This window comes from Mesocricetus auratus, unplaced genomic scaffold (genome assembly GCF_017639785.1).
Source record: "Mesocricetus auratus isolate SY011 unplaced genomic scaffold, BCM_Maur_2.0 Super-Scaffold_100009, whole genome shotgun sequence".
Taxonomy (NCBI): Eukaryota; Metazoa; Chordata; class Mammalia; order Rodentia; family Cricetidae; genus Mesocricetus; species Mesocricetus auratus.
This window is the reverse complement of record NW_024429193.1, coordinates 53,434,169-53,454,429: the sequence shown is the minus strand read 5'-3', so window position 1 is coordinate 53,454,429 and position 20,261 is coordinate 53,434,169. Positions and strand designations below refer to the sequence as shown.

At 43.1% G+C, this 20,261-nt stretch overlaps 1 protein-coding gene across 1 annotated transcript in view; it reads left to right on the top strand.

The window, feature by feature from the left end:
* The window catches only part of Dennd2c (DENN domain containing 2C), a 76,097-nt gene that overhangs the window by 20,230 nt on the left and 35,606 nt on the right, over positions 1 to 20,261 (top strand). Inside the window, exons 2-5 of the mRNA XM_040752131.1 lie at positions 15,858 to 16,854; positions 17,786 to 17,916; positions 18,303 to 18,415; positions 19,292 to 19,462. Of these exons, the coding sequence (XP_040608065.1) occupies positions 16,046 to 16,854; positions 17,786 to 17,916; positions 18,303 to 18,415; positions 19,292 to 19,462 (1,224 nt within the window). The 5' untranslated portion in view covers positions 15,858 to 16,045. The remainder of the gene's footprint in view (positions 1 to 15,857; positions 16,855 to 17,785; positions 17,917 to 18,302; positions 18,416 to 19,291; positions 19,463 to 20,261) is intronic.

The window sequence follows — 20,261 nt, the reverse complement described above, 5'->3', positions numbered from 1 at the left end:
ACCTTAACCATGGCAACTCTTATAAAGGAAAACATTTCATTGGGACTGGCTTACAGTTCAGAGGTTTAGTTCATTATCCTCATGATGGGGAACATGGCAGCATGTAGGCAACATGGTGCTGGATAGGTAGCTAAGAGTTCTGTATCTGGATCCCCAGGCAGCAGGAAGTGACAGCCACACTGGGCGTGGCTTGAGCACCTGAGACCTCAAAGCCCACCCTCTAGTGATGCACTTCCTCTAGCAATCCACACCTGCGCCATCCAGGCCATACCTCCTAATAGTGCCACTTCCTATGAACATATGGGAGCCATTCTTATTCAAACCACCACACCTGCTGAGCCATCTCGATAATGACAAACTTTTCTTAAAAAAATATTTTTAGATTAATTTATTCTGTGTATATGAATGTTTTGCCTACATGTGCATATGTGCACCCTGTACATTCCTGGTGCCCGAGGAGGCCGGAAGAGGATGTGGAATCCCCCAAAATTGGAGCCAAAATCCACCGATGCCTCTAAGCAACTCTGTGGGTGCTGGGAATTAAAATCAGGTCCTGGCAAGATCAATAAGTGCTGTAAACCATGGAACCATCTCCAGCTCGCTCAAACTTCTTCTCATTGTATTTGGGACTTATTCATTCTGCAGATATTCACTGAGGAATTACTACTTGATTCATTGTCTTCTAAGTGCTGGGGATGTAGTGGTGAAGAAGTTTATATTCCAGTCGAGGTAAACAACTGCAGCATTTGAATGAAGACTGCCCTGAGATGCCCACACCCATTCTATGGTGTACTTATTCCCCCTACCTAGAGAGATGCCTCAAGGGTTAAAAGCACTTGCTCTTGCAGTGGGCCTGGGTCTGTTCCCAGCACAGACAGGGCAGCTCACAACCACCTCCAATTCCAGGGAATCAGATGCCTCCTTTTGTCCACCTTAGGCACACCAGATCAACAAGTGGCAGACCGCGCGCACGCGCGCAGACACACACACACACACCCTTTTTTTTTTTTTTTATTTTCGAGACAGGGTTTCTCTGTATTGTTTTGGAGGCTGTCCTGGAACTTGCTCTGTAGACCAGGCTGGCCTCGAACTCACAGAGATCCACCTGCCTCTGCCTCCCGAGTGCTGGGATTAAAGGCGTGGGCCACCAACGCCCGGCCCCACACACACACCCTTAAAATCCTTTTATTTACAAATACATCTGAGATGGTGTGAGAGGTGATGGTGGCCTGAGTCAGTATGTTAATAGTAAAGGTAAGAGGTGGTCAGAATTAGAGATGTGTTTTGAGGTGGAGTCCCCAGGAAGGAATTCCACTGTAGTACCCGTTAAAACACAGGAACAGTGAAGAAGAGGAATCGGAATCACTTGGAAGGTTCTGTGAATAATGTGGATCACCCACTATAACAGCCACGTAGCATTGTTCACACTCCTTGGCCTATGTGTCAGCCCTCTAAATAAAATTTCATTGTGTCAGTTAGCATTTTAAAATTCTCTCATTTAACAAAAACCTCAGAACATTCTCATGACAAGCTCCACAGTCTGTCCAGACCAGGAAAGCATTAAATGTATACTTCGAACCATCTTTCATTTTTCTTACTCTGCAGTCATGTCCAATAACTGAAGTTCATGTTGTGTATTACAAGAACTTATTATTAAGATTTTTTCAAGTTTCTTTGCTATTTTGGGAGCCATTTTCAGTTATCTATACGGCAGTTTCCTCTGACTAGAGAGAGATAAAAGGCCGAAATCCTGTGTGCGCTTCTTTGAAGATTTATTATTCAAGTAACCATCATCGAGATGAAAAAGCTTGAGAAATATAAGTCAGTTTGCCACTAGCTTTGTATTTGTTTTTTCCTTCAATGATTTGGTTGTTTTTCATTTTCTAGAAAACATTTTTAGCTAAATTCAATGAGGAATTTTCTGCGAGTTTTATTCCTGTATACTTTATCAAAAATGATGTCACAGGCCTATAATCCCAGGACTTTGGAGGCAGAGGCAGGAAGATCTGTGAGTTCAAGGCCAGTCTGGTCTACAGAGCATGTTGCAGGACAGCTGGGGCTACATAGTGAGACCTGACTCAAAGTAATCCAGGGGTTTTGCAGATTAAATAACATATACTGGCATTTCTACATAAATACACTTAATAGAAAAATTTAAAAAGAAAGGAAGGAAAAACAAGCTTAGTGGCTTAACCTCCAGTTGCTTCCCAAGCTTTACTGAAACACAGTTCAGCATCTCTCATGAATGTAGGGTGGCACTCTGAGGTCCGGCCTGCCTTCAGGTCTCCTTGGACAGCTCCTCAGAGTTGGTGTTTCGTGCCACCTCCCTGATTTTCCTTTTTTTCTGGCTACCCCCAGCAAGAACGACCCCAGAAAAGATATATAATGTACTGTAAAGAATAATTCAAGGCCCTGGGGTGGTGTGGCACACTCCTTCATTCCCAGCACTTGAGAGGGAGTTCAAGGCCAGCCTGGTCAACAAAGTGTGAGTTCAAGGACAGCCAGAACTGTTACACAGAGAAACCCTGTCTTGCAAAACTAAAAGAGAGAGAGAGAGAGACAGAGAGAGAGAGAGAGAGAGAGAGAGAGAATTTAACTATGTGTGTGTGAGAGAGAGACAGGCAGTAGATGGATGGATGGGCTGACTATGGATATGAGCATGTGAGTGCAGTGTGAAGAGGCCGGAAAAGGACCTTAGATCCCGGGGAGCTGGACTTATACAGGTGGCGTGCGGCGCCTGATGTGGGTGCTGGGAACTGAACGTGGGTCCACTGCAAGTGCAGTGTGTGCGTTTAACTTCGAAGCCTTCTTGCCTGCCCTACTTTTGCCAACTTAAAAATATTTCCTACATATATTTCTAATTGTGTTATTATTATGTTGGTGTTGCCTTGTACCTTGAGTAATTAGTAAGGGTAAAGCAATTAGATTTACTTAGGAATAAGTTAATAGAGTCATCCCCGCTTCATGGGATTTGATTTCAGGACCACTTCATGGATAGCAAAGTCCATGGATACCCAAGATCCTTCTATAAAACGGTGCAGTGCCACCTGTGGCCGTCCACATGTGTGATGGTGAACCCACTCTGGGTGACTCAGAGCAACTGATAGAGTGTGAGTGCATTGAGATCACTTCTATACCGTGCTGGTTGGGGATAAGGACAAAAGCCATCTGTCCATATTCAGTACACACACATTTCCCCCTAAGGATTTTCAATCCACAGTTGGTTAGGTCCAGAGATGTAAAACCCACAGACACAGAAAGGCAACTTAAAGATCAGTGAGTTAATATTGATAGAGTAGACCGTGCCTGTCTCATATTAATTGAGAGAATTAAGTTCACTAACTTAATTTATTTCTTATACCGGAGATGATTGGGAGGTATTAATTCAATTTTGATAACAGAACCTTGGTTCACTTCTTAAAAACTCTGCTGCTCTTTGGAAGTGTTGTAGACTGTGGCGCACCCCCTAGACCAGTGAGTGGGTTTCAACCTTCCTAATGCTACGACCCTTTAGTACAGTTCATGTTTTGATGACGCCCAACCATAAAATTATTTTGTTGCTACTTCATAACTGCAATTTTTCTACTGTTATGAAAATAATGTAAGTATCTGATATGCAGATGATCTTAGGTGACCCCTGTGAAAAGTTCATTCAACCCCTCAGGGGTTGTGACCCATAGGTTGAGAATAGCTGCTTTTAGAGTCTGTGGCTTGATAGGATCTGAGCCTTAGCAGCCTGGCGGCATTAATTGAATGGGATGAGACAGGGCAGTGGGCCATATAGAGTTGGAGAGAAGTAGGATAAGGGCACACCTTAGCATCATCATTATAAGAGAAAAGAGTGAGATGCTGTCAGGGTGTGTACTGGCTCAGCCCTATAGACTGTGTAGGTAACTTTCTATAATAATGTGACCATCATCACAAACCTGGTACACGATGCTTTATGTATTATTCATTTTGTCCTCCATGTACTGTACTGACGAGTCTTATTCCCTTGTTATAAGTGAAAAAGTTAAGGTTCTTGAGAGGTTAGAAGCATCTGTGTTGCTGGGTGAATTAGAGAGGACTTAATTCCAGATCCCTAGCTCTGAAGCCTGTACTTTCTGCACTGTGTGCCATGATACTGCCCTCACACATGTGGTTGTCTCCTTCATTGCTGGAGTGAGTGATTGATTCTATTGCCCGAGAAACAGGTTACATTCGGAGAAGCATCTTGTCTCTCCACTCGTAAAAAGAAAAAGGTATTTTTATTTATTTATTTTTCTCCTGAGACAGGGTTTCTATAATAACCCTGATGTCCTGGAACTTGTTTTGTTAGACCAGGCTGGCCTCGAACTCACAAAGATCTGACTGCCTCTGCCTTCCAAGTGCTAGGATTAAAAGTGCCACCACACCCAGTTTATTTATTATTTTTTAATGTTTCTTTTTAAAATGTTTACTTTTATGTGCATGAGTGTTTCCTGCCTGCCTCTGTGTGCAGCATGTACAAGCAGGGTCTACGGAAGGTAGAATCGAGAGGTAGACCCCCTGAGACTCCCATGTGCGTGCTGAGAGCTGAACCCAACTCTGTACAAGAGCAACGAGTAAGCTTAACTGCTGAGCCATCTCATGGCTCCAAAAGATTTTAATGGGTTAAGTTCCCTACTGCAAGCCTATGATCTACACACACACACACACACACACACACACACACACACACACACACACACACACACACACACGAGGGGTATGGATGGAGGAATGATAATCTTAAAAACTAAGGGGAGCTGGACAGTGGTGGTGCACGTCTTTAATCCCAGCACTCAGGAGGCAGAAGCAGGCAGATCTCTATGAGTTTGAGGCCAGAGGAGGTCTACAGAGTGAGTTCCAGGATAGCCAGGGCTACACAGAGAAACGTCTCAAAAATGAACAAAACAAACAAACAACAAAACTAAGGAGGGGCTGGAGCAATGATTCAGTGATGAGAGAGCTCTGACTGATCTTCCAGTGGACCCAGGTTCGATTCCTAGCACTCTCATGGTGACTCACAGCTCCCTGTGACCCCCGTTCCAGGGGGTCTGCCACCCTCTTCTGACCTCTGTGGGAGGCAGAAATGTGGTGCACAGACATACAGACAAAATGCCCACACGCAAAGGTGCTAAGGAAAGGTGTTATCGGTTTAGAATTGTCTGTCCAGCAAAGTTGTTCCCCCTTCAGGCTCCCGCCTCTGTGCTGTTGCAACTGTAGGATGCTGAATGGGAGAGCAAGTGGAGTTGCCACATTCATATCCGAACCCAGTGCCACCAGCATAGCGTCCTTCGCTCTTCATTCTGGGAAAGCCATTTATCTGTCTCCATTGCAGTGAAAACCGTGGCAGGGAGAGAGTCGGGTACACCAGGCCATGATGACTTTTAAAAATAATTAGTGAAGGTCTGCTTCCCCCCCCCCCAGAGATTTTTATCTCTTATCTTTTTCCTGAAATGCCATCCTCAGGATGCCAACAACAATCCTTTTTCCATTTGGCCATGTTCCTTCTGGGAGCTAAGTAGCTGGCAGCTGCTTTCTTCAGATAAACGGTTACTTTGGCTCTAAACATGAAACAAGTGTTATTAAAATAGCCATTTACACCCTGCTTTTCCCACGACCAAAGAACAAGAGCTTAGGTAGTTTGGTGGATGGTGAATGAATGTGTGTTCTTCTGGAGGTGGAGCCCATGCTAGACCTTACACTTATGCCCAAGGCCATGGGTTCCACCTCAGCTGTGTAGAGGAGGAGTCATCAAGTATCTCTGTGTTCCTTGAAAGCTCATACTGGTTCTGCAGAATTTTGAGTTTAAAGAGTGCTGTTGTTTAGAACAATTAACACACCTTGTCTAACACGGAGTCACTTCTTTCCAAGAGTCCAAATTCATTACAGATATGAAGGCTTCTTATATCCTCAATTTCCTTTGCTCTTCAAGCAATGAGACTGTGAAAATTGATGCTATGAAGGTTTTACCAAAAGTCATCAGATGGTCTGCAGGGTAATCAGGTAGTCCCAGGGTAGTCGGGTGGTCTCCAGGGTAGTCGGGTGGTCTCCAGGGTAGTCGGGTGGTCTCCAGGGTAGTCGGGTGGTCTCCAGGGTAGTCAGATGGTCTCCAGGGTAATCATGTATCTCCAGCATAGTCAGGTGTTTGAGGCAGGGTGTGTGTGAGAGAGAGAGAGAGAGGAAGGGAGATAGAGATAGAGAGAGAGAGGGAGAGGGAGAGAGAGAGAGAAAGGTATATGTGAAGGGGTCTGGGAGAGGGGGAGGCCAGAGGAAGATAGCCAGCCTGCGTTATCACTCTGTGCCTTACTCCTTTGAGACATAACCTCTCACTAAACTTTGAGCTCACGGTTTTGGGGTCCTTTTTCGTGATTCTCCTGTCTCCACCCTGTCCCACCTCCCAGCCCTGGGATTACGGGTTCATTCAGTTATACCCCACTCCAGTCCTCACACTGGTTCAGCAAACACTTTCATCCACAGCCCAATAGACAGCTTGTTTACACATGTTTTTATTGTTTCTTTTGGTTTGTTCTGGTTCGTGTTGTTTTTTCTTATATTTTTTTGTTTTTTGAGACAGGACTCTCAAGGTAACTCACACTGGCTTCAAACTCAATATGTAGCCAAGGCTGACCATTAACTCCTGATACTCCTACCTCTACCTCCCAATGCTAAGAAGAAAGGCGTATATCATTTTTAAGTTAATGTCTGTCTTAAACATTTGCAAAAGTCAATGAATGCAGCATTGTGGTCCATGCCTGTAGTCTCAACTACCCTGCCAACTGAGACAAGCTGAGCACAGCCTAAAATATAACTCCTATCTCATTTTTTCTCATTCATATTAAGAGCAAAAATGCATAGTAATTTCAGATAATACTTATTTTTCATATCGTTAAATATACTTATTTTTAAAGTATTAACAATACATTTTGACAAATATGCTCATTTCTGTAACTCCCCACTCTATATATTTTTTGTTACTGCAAAAAAATTCTTGCATAGTCTTCTGTGGTTAGTTTTCTTTGGCAACCACACTGACCTGTTTCTCCCTGTGAATATCAGTTTTGACTGTTATGAACTCTGATTTAGTTGGAATCATGTAGTATATATGCTTTTGTTTCTGCATAATTTTTTGAGATCTATTGAGCTTAGTAGTTTATTGTCAGCTTGGGGAGAGAGAACCTTAATTGAGGGGTTGCCACCATCAGATTTGCCTGTAGTCAATTCTGTGGAGGCATTTCCTTGATTGATGAGGAAGGGTTCAAACCCACCGTGGACAGTGCTATCCCTTGGCTGGCGTCCTCTTCTATAAGAAAGCTGACTGAGCAAACCATAGCCAGCAAGCCAGTAAGCAACGTTCTCCATGGTCTCTGCTTCATTTCCTCCCTGGCGTTCCTGCCCTGACTTCTCCCCCTGGTGACTGTGGACTGTAATAATTTGAAGTAAGCCCTTTCCCAGTATGTATGTCATGTATACTGTTTCTTTGTTCCTTTTATTGTCAATGGTTATGTCAATATAGAACTGTTTATGCATTCAAGTGCTCTGGCTTGAGACACTTATGAATGAAGCTGCCCTGAATACCCATGTAAAAGCCTTTGTGAGCACTTGTGTCTGTTTCGTCCAAAGTCGGCTAGTGGAGTTGCTTGTGCTTGTGGCCGCCATGTCGGAACTGTGTAGGAAGCTCTCTGCTGTCTTCTAAGGTGGTTGTACTGTGTTCTCTCACCATCGTTTGAAGGTTTCAAGTGTTCCAGTACTTACCCTGCTGGTGGGTTATGTGACGGTGACTAATGCAGGTGGGGATCTTTTCATGTGCTCCATTGTACTTACTAGTCTTCTCACCCATGTCTTAACTGTGGTGTTGACTTAGTTATGACTTATAATATTGTCAGGGTTCAAATTCTCGGGTGAGTGTGTGTGTATGCGGGCGCGCATGGACGTGCCTGTGCGTAAGTATGTGTGTATGTGTGTGTGTAAGAGAGACAATGTGTGTATGAGAGGCAGAGAATGTGTGTGTGAGAGAATGTGCATGTGTGAGAGAATGTGTATGTGTGTGTGAGAGAATGTGCATGTGTGAGAGAATGTGTATGTGTGTGTGAGAGAATGTGCATGTGTGAGAGAATGTATATGTGTAAGAGAATGTGTGTGTGTGTGAGAGAGAGGATGTGTATGAGAGAGGATGTGTGTGTGTGAGAGAGAATGTGTGTGTGTGAGAGAATGTGTATGTATGTGTGAGAGAATGTGTATGTGTGTGTGAGAGAATGTGCATGTGTGAGAGAATGTGTGTGTGTGTGTGAGAGAGGATGTGTATGAGAGAGGATGTGTGTGTGTGAGAGAGAATGTGCGTGTGTTGCTCTGTGTGTGTCTGTGTATAAGTGTGTTTATGTCTCTGTGTGAGTGTGTGTGAGAGAATGGGTGTTGCGTGTGTGAGTGTCTTTATGAGTGTGTGTGTGTGTGTTTTGCGGGCGTGGTGACTGCAGAGGCTAGAAGAGGCATCAGATCCCCTGAAACTGGAGTTGCAGAAGGTTGTGAGCAGCCGTGTGGGTGCTGGGCATCAAACCTGGATCTTTAGTAAGAACAGCCATCAGCCGGTGCTCTTGGCCACTCAGTCATCTCTAGGCCGTTACTGTAGCTGTGTAATGATGTCTCATAGTTGCTGAGCTTTTGTCCCCTGAACTTATTCTTCTGTTTCTGACAATCGTTTAGGCCACTATAGCTCCTTTATATTTTTCTATTTAAAGTTAAATCACCTTGTTGATTCTGCAACGAAGTCTGCTTGATTCAGATTGGGATTGTTTCAGATCTAGGGAATCAGTTTTGAGAGAATTTGATGTCTTAAAAAAATTGAATTTTCACCGGGCGGTGGTGGCGCATGCCTTTAATCCCAGCACTCGGGAGGCAGAGGCAGGCGGATCTCTGTGAGTTCGAGGCCAGGCTGGACCAACAGCCTCCAAAACAATACAGAGAAACCCTGTCTCATAAAACTAAAAATAAATAAATAAATAAATAAAAATGGAATTTTCCAGTTCATTAGTGTACAATATCTAATTTTTATTTTTTCTTAGTATTATCTTGACATTTTCATTCTTCATGTTTTTATCTCTTTTTCTTTTGTTCTTTTCTTTCCTTCTACCTTCCCTCTCCCCCAGCATCTGGTCCCATTCTTTTTCCTCTTATGCATCCCAGACTAGCCTTAAACTCCAGATCCTCCTGTTTTAGCCTTCTGAGTGCTGGTGCTAAAGGCATGTGCCACCACAACTTTCCTAGGTCATGCTTTAAATCTAGCCATAAGCTGGCTGCTAGCCTCCAAAAAGGATCTAGACACTATTCCCCATGATTCTCCACTGCCTTCTTAAACACTGAGTACGTAGCTGGGTTTATGTTTTTCTACCCCTAATACTAATGCAGTACCCTGTGTACATGTGTACTTGTGTGCATGTGCACACCATAGGTCAATGTTGTGTATCTTCCTCTATTGCTTTCAGTTTTATTTTTGTTTTTTGGTTGTTTTCAAGATAGGTTTTTCTCTGTGTATCCCTGACTGTCCTGGAACTTTGTAGACCAGACTGACTTCAAACTCAGAGTTCTGCCTGCCTCTGCATATGTCACCACCATCTGGCCCTCTCAGTTTTAATTTTTAAATTATTTTTATTATTATTATTTTTTTTTGGTTTTTTACGAGACAGGGTTTCTCTGTATTGTTTTGGAGGCTGTCGGACCAGCCCGGCCTCGAACTCACAGAGATCCGCCTGCCTCTGCCTCCCGAGTGCTGGGATTAAAGGCGTGAGCCACCACCACCCAGCTCTGAGTTTTATTTTTTTAATTATTTTTATTTTGTATGTGTATGGCTGTTTTGTCTACATGTATGCTTGTGTACAGCGTGTGTGCTTGGTATTCCTGGAGGTCAGAAGAGGGGACCAGATCCCCTGGAACTGGAGTTATAGATGGTTGTGAACCACCTTGTGGATACTGGGAATCGAATCCAAGTCCACCGAAAGAGCAGCCAGTACTTTTAACCACGGAGCCTTTTCTCCATCCCCTTAATCCTATTCTTAAAAACAGGGCCTGTCACTGAACCTGGAGCTTACTGATATGTCTAGGCTTGCTAGCCAGCGATCTTCAAGGATCCTCCCATTTCTGTCTGCCCAGGACTGGGAGTGCATGTATGCACTGCCATGCTCAGCCTGCCCAGGGCTGGGATTACATGTATGCACTGCCATGCTCAGCCTGCCCAGTCCTGGGATTACATGTATGCACTGCCATGCTTCCTGTGACCAGGGCTGGGATTACATTTTTAAGTCATGATGCTAGAGAGTGAACTCATGTCCTCATGCTTGTGTGGCAAGTATTTTACTGACTGAGCACCAGACCCTTGTTTTCTTTTGTTCTTCCGTTTGCCACTTTTTTCTTTAAATAATCAACAGATTTATAACAGCTGACTTCAAGTCTTTGTTAATTTTGTTGTATCTGTTGCTTTTGGCCGGGGGCTGGGGGGGGGGTTCAAGACAGGGTTTCTCTATACCAAGGTGTGCACAGCCACCACTGCCCTACTACAAATATGATCAACGTTAATACTGCATATATGATTCAACTTGCCATTTTACTTTATTTTAAATTATGAGTATGTATATGGGTAGTGCACATGAGTACAGGTGCCCAAGGAAGCCAGAGATATTAGATTCCCCAGAGCGGAAGTTCCAGGTACTTTTGAATTGCCATGTGGATACTGGGAACTGAACTTGAGTCTTCTACAAGAAAGGATTTGTTCTTACCCACTAAGTCATCTCTCCAGCCACATCTGTTAGTGAACATTTCCTGGGCCTGTGTGAACTTGGTATTGGTCAATTTACAGTTCCCTCCTGGTTGGTCTTTTGTTTATTGGTTGTCGATGGCCCAGCCATATAGAATTTCCTCAGCATTTGCTGCTCAATGCTTAGCCAAGGTTTCATGTAAATTTCTGGAACTTTGCCTCATCCCTCCTTCTTTTTTCTGTTAACTTTGCCTGGAAAGTTCTGTTTACTTTAGCCCTTTCATACTCTAGTTTCTTTATCTTCAACTTAGCAAGGTTGCCACACCCTGTTGGGGCTCCCCAGCTCAATGCTGCGTAATAGAGTGTCTCCAGGGAGAAAGTGAGACCCAGCTTCCTTCAGGGATTACAGTCCCGTGTGCTGATATATAATATAGAAAGCATCTATCTTCTTCTGTACAGTTTATAGCTGTACAAGCAAGGTGAGTCCAATCCATTATGACTACAGATGAGTTTTCCTGCTTGCTTTCATTAGTTTCTTCTTCTTCTTCTTCTTCTTCTTCTTCTTCTTCTTCTTCTTCTTCTTCTTCTTCTTCTTCTTCTTCTTCTTCTTCCTCTTCCTCTTCCTCTTCTTCTCTTCCTCCTTCTCCTTCCCCCCTTCTCTTTCCCTTTTAATTTTTTTTCTACAAGACGGGGTTTCTCTATGTAGCCTTGGAGCCTGGAACTTGCTCAGTAGACCAGGCTGGCCTCAGACTCACAGAGACTCACCTGCTGGGATTAAAGGCCTGAGTCAACACCAGCAGGCTCATTAGTTTCTTTTTAATCGAGGTAAAATATATATATCATAAAATTGACCATTTTGCCCCTTTATCACTTAGTGATTCAACTTTTAGGGTGATGTAAATTGGAGCTTGAAAGATGGTTCCAGGGTAAAGTGTTTGCTGTGCAGGCATGGAAAACTAAGTCCTGGTCCCCACGACCCATGTAAATGCTAGGCAGGGGTGTCTTCCAGCCTGTAATTCCAGCACTTGGGAGGTGGAGACGGGTTCCCTGAGACAAAGGAGTAGGCTAGCCGAGCTGAATGGGGTGAAGTGCAAGCTCAGGTGAGAATCCCTGCGTCAGTGAGGACGGAAGTAGAGAGCACCTGAGGGTGACTCCCGGTGTCAACCAGTACTCTACAGATGCACACACTCAAAAACAGGAAAAGAAGAAAGAATGATCTAATTATGGCAACTTCATCTGTTTAATTAGATTGTTGTAAAGGATCTGAAGAAACTTGCTGTGTATGAAACTTTGGTAAATTGAGCATCCATATTCTCTTGTCCAAAGAGAATTTGTTACCTGACTGGGATCACATTGGTTCCTGTAATATGGTGAACTCACGTGACATTTTAAGCTGATAACTGCATATGATGTATTTATTTGATGGATGTAAATACACTGGAGAACAACAGAAAGTAAAAGCAAAGAAGCCTGGTTTAAAATCCCCGCAAGTATTCTGTTTCATTCTTTAACCTGAGAGTGCTTGATGTACATATTTCTTGATGTACACATTTCTGCTCTCCTAGGGACCTGCTGACTACTGAGAGTGCTTGATGTACATATTTCTTGATGTACACATTTCTGCCCTCCTAGGGACCTGCTGACTCCTGCTGTGTGCATGTTCCTTACTTTCTCCTTTGAGCTCTACACGCCTTCAGAGGTCTTTCACAGCCGCAGAAGCCCTTGCCTTTAATCCCAGCACTTGGGAGGCAGAGCCAGGGGGATCTCTGTGAAGTCGAGGCCAGCCTGGTCTACAGAGGGAGAGAGTGAGTCCCTGGACAGCCAAGACTACACAGAAAACTGAAAGAGACAGACAGACAGACAGATACAGAGAGAGAGAGAGACAGACAGACAGACAGACAGACAGAGAGAGACAGAGGCAAACACACATGCACACACACACACAGAGAGAGAGAGAGAGAGAGAGAGAGAGAGAGAGAGAGAGAGAGAGAGAGAGAGAGAGAGAGAGAGAAGAGGCAGTGTTTAAATTGTGAAATGTTTGCAGTCCTGTGTTTCTGCAAGAACTCTCTGAGCAAGCTTGAAAAAGCAATCTCTGGTAATGTGAATAAGGTGGCCTCACTCAGGGAGTTTTTAAAAGGATGAAGGTTGGAAGAGACCTTGAAAACTAACCGGCATTTTTGGGGTGGAGGTCTGTTCATAGTAGAGGGACCAGGGGATCAGAAATGGGTTTGGAGGTTCTTTCCGCCTAGGAGAGACATGGGGAAGAGGAGCTAGGGAGAATATGAGGTGTCTGAGGCAAGTTTTGCTTGACAAATTAGTTATTTTTTTTATGAGACCATATTAGGCAAGTCATTTTATAAAAGCAATAAACTCATTTGGAAACTAGGTGGCTTGCACCTACAATCCCAGTTTAAGCCAGCCTAGGCTGTAGAATGGCACGATGTCTCAAAAAGAAAAAAGAAAAAAAAAAAAAAAGAAAAATATAGAGCCTTCAATTTTGCAAAAAGAATATTAGAACTGTGAAATTAGCTGTAAAGGTCTTTGTGTTATCAGTACAGTCATAAATGTTAAAATGCATCAACACTTTTGGGTTTTATTTTGAGACAGGATCTCTTTCTGTACTTTAGAGACTGGCCTCAAATTCACAATCCTTCTGCCTCAACATAAGTGCTGGGATTATAGGCATTGTATTACTACAACTTGGCTTTTTGAGAGCATACAATGAGAACAAGTAGGCTTCTCTCCTGTAGCTAAGCTGCCTGCTGAGGCTTGAACACCATCAGTGTGCAGCAGTTCTCCAGATTTAGACATTTGTTGCCAGTTAAATTTTCAGGTTTAGATGATTTTTGTAGCTCTGAAAGTTTTCACTTTCTTCCCCTCAGTTTTACCCATATTAACAGGGGAACGTGGGAAAGCTTTGCTAACAAGACTGGAAGCCTTTCAGTAGCCAGATCCATCTTGTCTGTAATGAAGTGTCAAAGGCACTTGCAAGTGTCAGAAGCAAGGAAAAGATATTTGGAGTCTTGATAAACAGTAGCTGAATGCTTTGTCATGCATTGTCATGCTTGAGTGCTAGTATTTTTAGAGGCTGGGACAGGAGGACTGGGACTAGTTTGAGGCCAGTTTGGGCTCCAGAGTGAGATTTGGCCTCAGGAAACAAAAAACAAGCATGCACATTCACTCACTCAGACCCACACACATCTTTCCAGAGAAAATGCTCTTCAGGACTTCCACAACTTTCATTTAAGCCATGTCACAAGCTTTTTTTTTTTTTAAGATTTATTTATTTATTACATATACAGTGTTCTGCCTACATGCCAGAAGAGGACATCAGATTGAATTGCAGATGGTTGTGAGCCACCATGTGGTTGCTGGGAATTGAACTCAGGACCCCTGGAAGAGCAGTCAGTGCTCTTAACCTCTGAGCCATCTCTCCAGCCCCATGTCACAAGCTTTTAAAGTCACCTTTCCTACCATGTCCACTATGTCCGCAAGTCTCTTGTGGCATTTGCACACATGCTTATGAAAGTACAAGAATCACACTCGCCCCCACCACTCGCTCTTATTCACACCCCCACCTCCCCGACTTTAGCGTCATGCCCTCCTTTTCCCCTCTAGCTTCCACATTAAGGAAGTCATGTGGTGTTTGTCTTTGTGGGCATTCTGTTTTGTGGGCATTCTTACAAGTCTGCAGGAAATTTAGCTTTCCAGAAAAGAAGCTCTGGTCTATGAAAAAATTATTTCTTTTAAAAAATTAAGAAATTAGCCGGGCGGTGGTGGCGCACGCCTTTAATCCCAGCACTCGGGAGGCAGAGGCAGGCGGATCTCTGTGAGTTCGAGGCCAGGCTGGACCGACAGCCTCCAAAACAATACAGAGAAACCCTGTCTCGTAAAAAAAAAAAAAAAAAAAAAAAAAAGAAAAGAAATTAAACTCATATGGGTGAGAAAAAAACATAGCATACAAAAACCTCAGAGAAGTTGTGTGTGCTGTGTGTGCGCGTGCGCACGGTGTGTGTGTGTACCAGTTCAGTTTAGTCAGCTTTACTGACGGAGCCAGACTAAGATAGTTTCCTGCTTGTTAATCAGGAGCACGCAGATGAAGCAGGAGGAAGGATGACCCTAGCTCAGGAAGTTCTGAATCGGTGCTATTTATAACCTCTGTGCAGCAGGGCTGGAGAGCAGTCTCTGCCTAGTGGCAGGAAAAGTGTTGACCAGCCTTCCTTCACATTTGAGGAAGCACTTTATGGTGCTGGCTGAGTGAAGCCTCTGAAAGGAAGGATGAGAAAGGTGACTGCTGCTCCGAGTCCAGGGCGTGGTGGCAGAGATGTGGAAAATGCAGCCAGGGACAAGATAATGGGGCCTTTGGGTTGAGTCTCTTTAGCAGCCTGTGTGAAATCCTGTGTTGCTAACGGTTCAGTTGAAATAAAGGTATGCAATGGGCTAATACTACATAGCAACTGAAGACAAGAGGAGGAAATTAGTTACTGATGTGTTTGTGAATAGGTTCCTGTCTAGACATGTAAATATACTTCTAATTACTGGATGCAGTTCTGCTTCTTTGTGCTTTTTTGTTTGTTTTGAGACAGGATCTCACTATGTAGCCCTGGCTGTCCTGGAATTCACTATGTAGACCAGGCTGGCCTTGAACTCTCAGAGATTCTCTGCCTCTGCCTCCTGATTACTGGGATTAAAGGTGTGTGTCACTATGTCCAGCCTTATATGTGATTTTTGTAATACTACATAAAGAGAGAGGTTCATAAAGAATGGATTAATGGGCTGGAGGTGTGTGTTGTTCAGTGATAGAGTGCTTGCTTAGCATACGTAAGGCTCTAGTACCATATACACAAAGAAAGAGTTAATTCATTACAGAATACCATTTGTATTTTTCAAAGTACTAAATATAGCAGGGCATTAAAGCTGACAGCTTGAGAAATAGCACCAGGGGTATTTTCTTAGTAGGATTGACTTCATGGAGTTGAATTACAGGCACTTTTTTTTTTTTTACAAATGCAATATAAATTGATTATTTAGTGCTATGTGGGTAGTGTTCAGTGGAGTTTAAAGTGAGAAATCTTGAAACTATGTTAATATTCCTGTCTCATTTTAATAGGATCATTCATGATACAGTTGTAGCTGTTTTCAACAAAGATCAGTGATGGAAATTTTTATTTTTAACAAGATACCTCCAAGTTAAACATGAAAGGAAAATATTGGAATCATTTCTGTTCTGACAAAATAAAGAATACAGCATTTCCCAGCTAACGTGTAATGGCACCTTTCTGAGATTTGTCACTTGTCATGCACCCCACTGGGAACATGGATGTTGGCTTTACTCGGTCTGCTGTTCAGACCCTGTCCCGAAGCCACTGCAAAAACATCAAACAAAAGATATCCCAGTGGGAAGGAAGGGCTAATGGTGTGACTAAGCCAACGAGGTCTCACCCAAGGGACTTTGGAGTGAGTTATAATAACTGCCACCAAGAGGTCCCTCCTCATAAATATCCCACTGGTGATGGAAGGAGCAACTCTCAGAATGGGGGTTTACCACGGAGTGCAGATGCCAAAAGCCATGATCAAAGTGACCATGAAGGCGAGCAGCGAGAGTATAAAGACGCTCACCCCTCGGAAACTGGACCAGACTCCAACTGGGTGTGTGCTCGGGTCAAACAGATTGAAAGCCTGAGAGATGCCTCTGTGGATCCAGAGGCTTCGTTACCTCCAGGAAACTTCTATACCTCACAGATACTGTGGAAAAGGATAGAAACACTTCCCTCAGATAAAGTTTTAAATTTGGCTTTAGCACCTTGTGACTCTACAGAAAAAGAACCAAATTTCAGAGTTCTGGATAGTTCTTATGGAATAACCAAGAGCTTGGAAAATATTTATTGTGAACCCGAGGGGCAAGAACGTGGACCCTCTATAAATCCTTTGCCCAAACCCCGTAGGACATTCAGGTATTTATCTGAATCTGGCGGTGTGCCAAGTAAAGAAAGAAACTGTGACCAAAAGTACTGTGAAAAGAATTCCTGTATAGAATCGTCTTTGGCCTCTTCTCAGGATTCTGAGCCAAAGAAATACGGTGGAAAGATCAGAGGGAGATCCAAAAGGTAAGTCTTCATCTTACAGGTCATGACTTATAGTACCGGGTTGTTGAGCTGTTTTCTCCAGCAATCCAAGTTTCCTTTCCCACCTTGGAATTCAGGCTTCAGTTGAGCATAGGGATGCTGATAGCATGGAGGGGGAGTAGGAGGGGAAAGCAGAAGTGTAAAAATACAGGTAACACTCATGACATTCTACTACCTAGGAGCATCGAGTAATGTCTTCAAGAATTCCTAAGGCTAGGTAGGGTAGTGCATACTATATTCCCATTGCCAGGAAGGCTGAGGCAGGAGGATCACAATTTTGAGGCTAGCCTGAGCTACATAGTGACTTAGAAACCAGCTTCAGTTCCATAGCAAGTCATTGTCTTATCCCTCCTGACCAACCACCAAAGAGCTTTTAGATAAGAAGGTCCATTCTTTTATGTCATTTAGGACGTGGTGGTCTCAGCCTCACTTTTAATTAGGGAGTAATTCTTGGAACTGAGATGGTTCAGCAGGTAAGAGCACTGGCTTCTTCCAGGGAACCCAGGTGGTATTCCCAGCACCCACATGGTATTTCACAACCATCTCTCTAACTCCAATTCCAGGAGCTCTGACAACTTGTTCTGGCATCTATGGGCACCAGGCACAAATGTCTTGTACTGACATGCATGTAGGCAGAGTACATACATATAAAGTTAAAAAATAATATCTTATTTATTAGGGCTCTTTGAGGCAGGGTTTCTCTATGTAGTTTTGGCTGTACTGGAGCTCTGTAGACCAACAAGTCTGGCCTGGAACTCACAGAGATTTACCTGCCTGAGTTCTGGGATTAAGGGTGTGCACCATCATACCTGACCATTTTTATAATTTTGCACACAAGTCTTTTCAACTTCTGTCTTCTCTAGAGATCAAAGTTTTTGAAAGCATAACTTTAAAGTGTATCTCCTTTCTTAAGGAAATCCTTTGAATTTGAAGATATTCAGCACTTTCGGAACTCACGGAAGATTCATGAAGAACTTGGAAGAAATGCTGGTTCAGCACTTTATTACACACAGTCTGAGGATAATATCTATGAGGATATTATATGTAGGTGTCCATGCTTTGCAGTTAAATTTGATGCGCATTTGGTGATGCCCCTAATTGTACAATGTCTTTTACAATCAGACATACCTTGTTTTAGCTTTGTTTTCCTAATGTAGAAACATTTGCTGTATAAAGTTTTTCATTGTTAATGAGTTTTACAACTAGTATAATGGATGACCCATTTGAGAAGTAAATGTTTACAGTATAGTGTTTTGAAAGTTCTTTACCTTGACTGAACATTGGAGTGATGTATAAACTTAAAATGCCATTGCTCTTACAACCTTACATCTCCACGAGAACCTAGAAGAAAATCATTGTGTTCTTTAGCGATGGCCACTGTTCCCACTTAATCATGTCCCTCTAAAACAGTGTTTATATGACTTTTAAAGACCCAGCCAAGGAAAATCCCTATGAAGATATTCCAGTGCAGTCATTCCCCATTTGGAGATCCCCTTCAGCATGGAGGCTGCCCCCTGCTAAGACGGCCTTCAGAGCACCCAAGGTACAACAGAGGATTTGCTGAAGATCCAACTGGACTCCTTTCTGTCCATAGAAAAGGTTGCGGTCATTTAACTGGGGCCAAGCTATGAGGCACTGAAGTGTAATTTTGTTGTCAGTTTGGTTTTGTTTTAAAGATTGGGTATGCAAGTTTCTTTTCAAAATTGCTTTGCTATTGGTTGGTTAATCTTAGTGTCTCAAAAATGACAGCCTGTGAGTGCAAAGGGCATGTTCTGTGTGTTCAGAGCCAAGACTGCAGTGATGTCACACCATGCAGCACACGTGAGCACTGCCAAAAACCACCTCAGCTTCTTCATAAATTAATTTATGGTTGTTGGTGTTCAGAAACCTGTTACTGTTGCTGAGTTTTTATGACTCCCCCATCGAGTTACATTACCATGGTTTGACTAGCTGGGCTTTAGACAGGCCATCAACTTTTTACTTCTCTGTGGCTCCCAGTGCTCTGTATGACATTTCTGTCAGCCTGTGGTCTCGTTACCTGCCCACTCCCTGAAAGCTTCCTTTGAGTTGGTGGAGATGAGCACTGTTATCCTTTGGGAATCCGGTTATGTCACAGGGTAGAATTTTGGATTAGGAAATGGAGAAACTGCTTTACTAAGCTGAGAAGGAATTGCAGAATCCCTGTTTGGGGCGGGTTTAAAGGAAAAATAGGCCATTTCTGGGTAGCTTTGACTTTCTTTTTTGGGGGGGACAGGGTTTGAGACAGGGTTTCTCTGTATTGCTTTGGAGCCCGTCTTGGAACTCATTCTGTAGACCAGGCTGGCCTCGAACTCACTGAGATCCGTCTTAGCTTTGACTTTCTATGAAAGCATAGTCATTACTAGAGACGACCTCATTTTACCCGTGTGTCTCGTTTTAGCTTCCTCCCAAACCCCAGTTCCTTCAGCGGAAAACTATGGAACTGAAGAACTCTCAGGCGTATTTGCGATCAAAGCTCACGAAGGACACCACTTTGCCTGTCACGTTAACAGAATGGAAGCTTTTCCGAGCTGGAGAAGTGGCTAACAGGAAGAAGAGAAATCTCCCAAGGGTAGGAGTCCAGTACATTCAGAAATTGTACCCCAGCCTTTTAGTAAAGGAGAATAATAAGTTAGACTTTACCTGCTGGAATCAGATCTGGAAAGTAGCCTTGAGTTTTTTGAGGTTTTGCTTGTGCAAGAAATTATACAGGTGGCTTTTGACGTTCTTTGTGGATTAGAACTTGACATCAGATGGAGCGCTTCACTTCAGTTACCTTGGCTTTTGCTGAAAATCAGCTGCCTATCTCAAGGAAATGCCAGACTCAAACAAAGGGGGAGTCTATTTATTCCCATTCATTTATTGTGCCAGAGGTTACAGATTTTCAGTAATGATGAAATATATGCCATTTATTAGGATCACAATGTCCATTTAGAGGTGGGGAAAAGGAAGCCAGAGTATTACTTGAAATAAATGACCTTGACCTCAAGGGAGGGGAAAGGCAGTAAGTGCCATTTTGCCTGGAACTGTTTATAAGCGAAATAATTTTTTAATGAGATTACTTATAGCCATATCTTCTTTTGGGAGAGACATTTATGAGGTTATGTGAAAATATTTTTAAACTCTGTGTTTAATTAAGATATTTTCAGGATTGACACAGTAGCAGATAATATTCATAATGAAGAAATCAGGTCATTGAAATAGTTTTCCTTCCATAATGCCACGTGAATTAGCTCATGTATTCGTTGGGTACATGCATTTTGTACCCAACTTTAATACTAAAGAAAGTCACAGCTGTTTCTTGGTTAGTGACTGCTGATTGGTTCTTTGGAAAATCTTGTGTTCTAGAATTAATCTAATTCTTCTGGTCT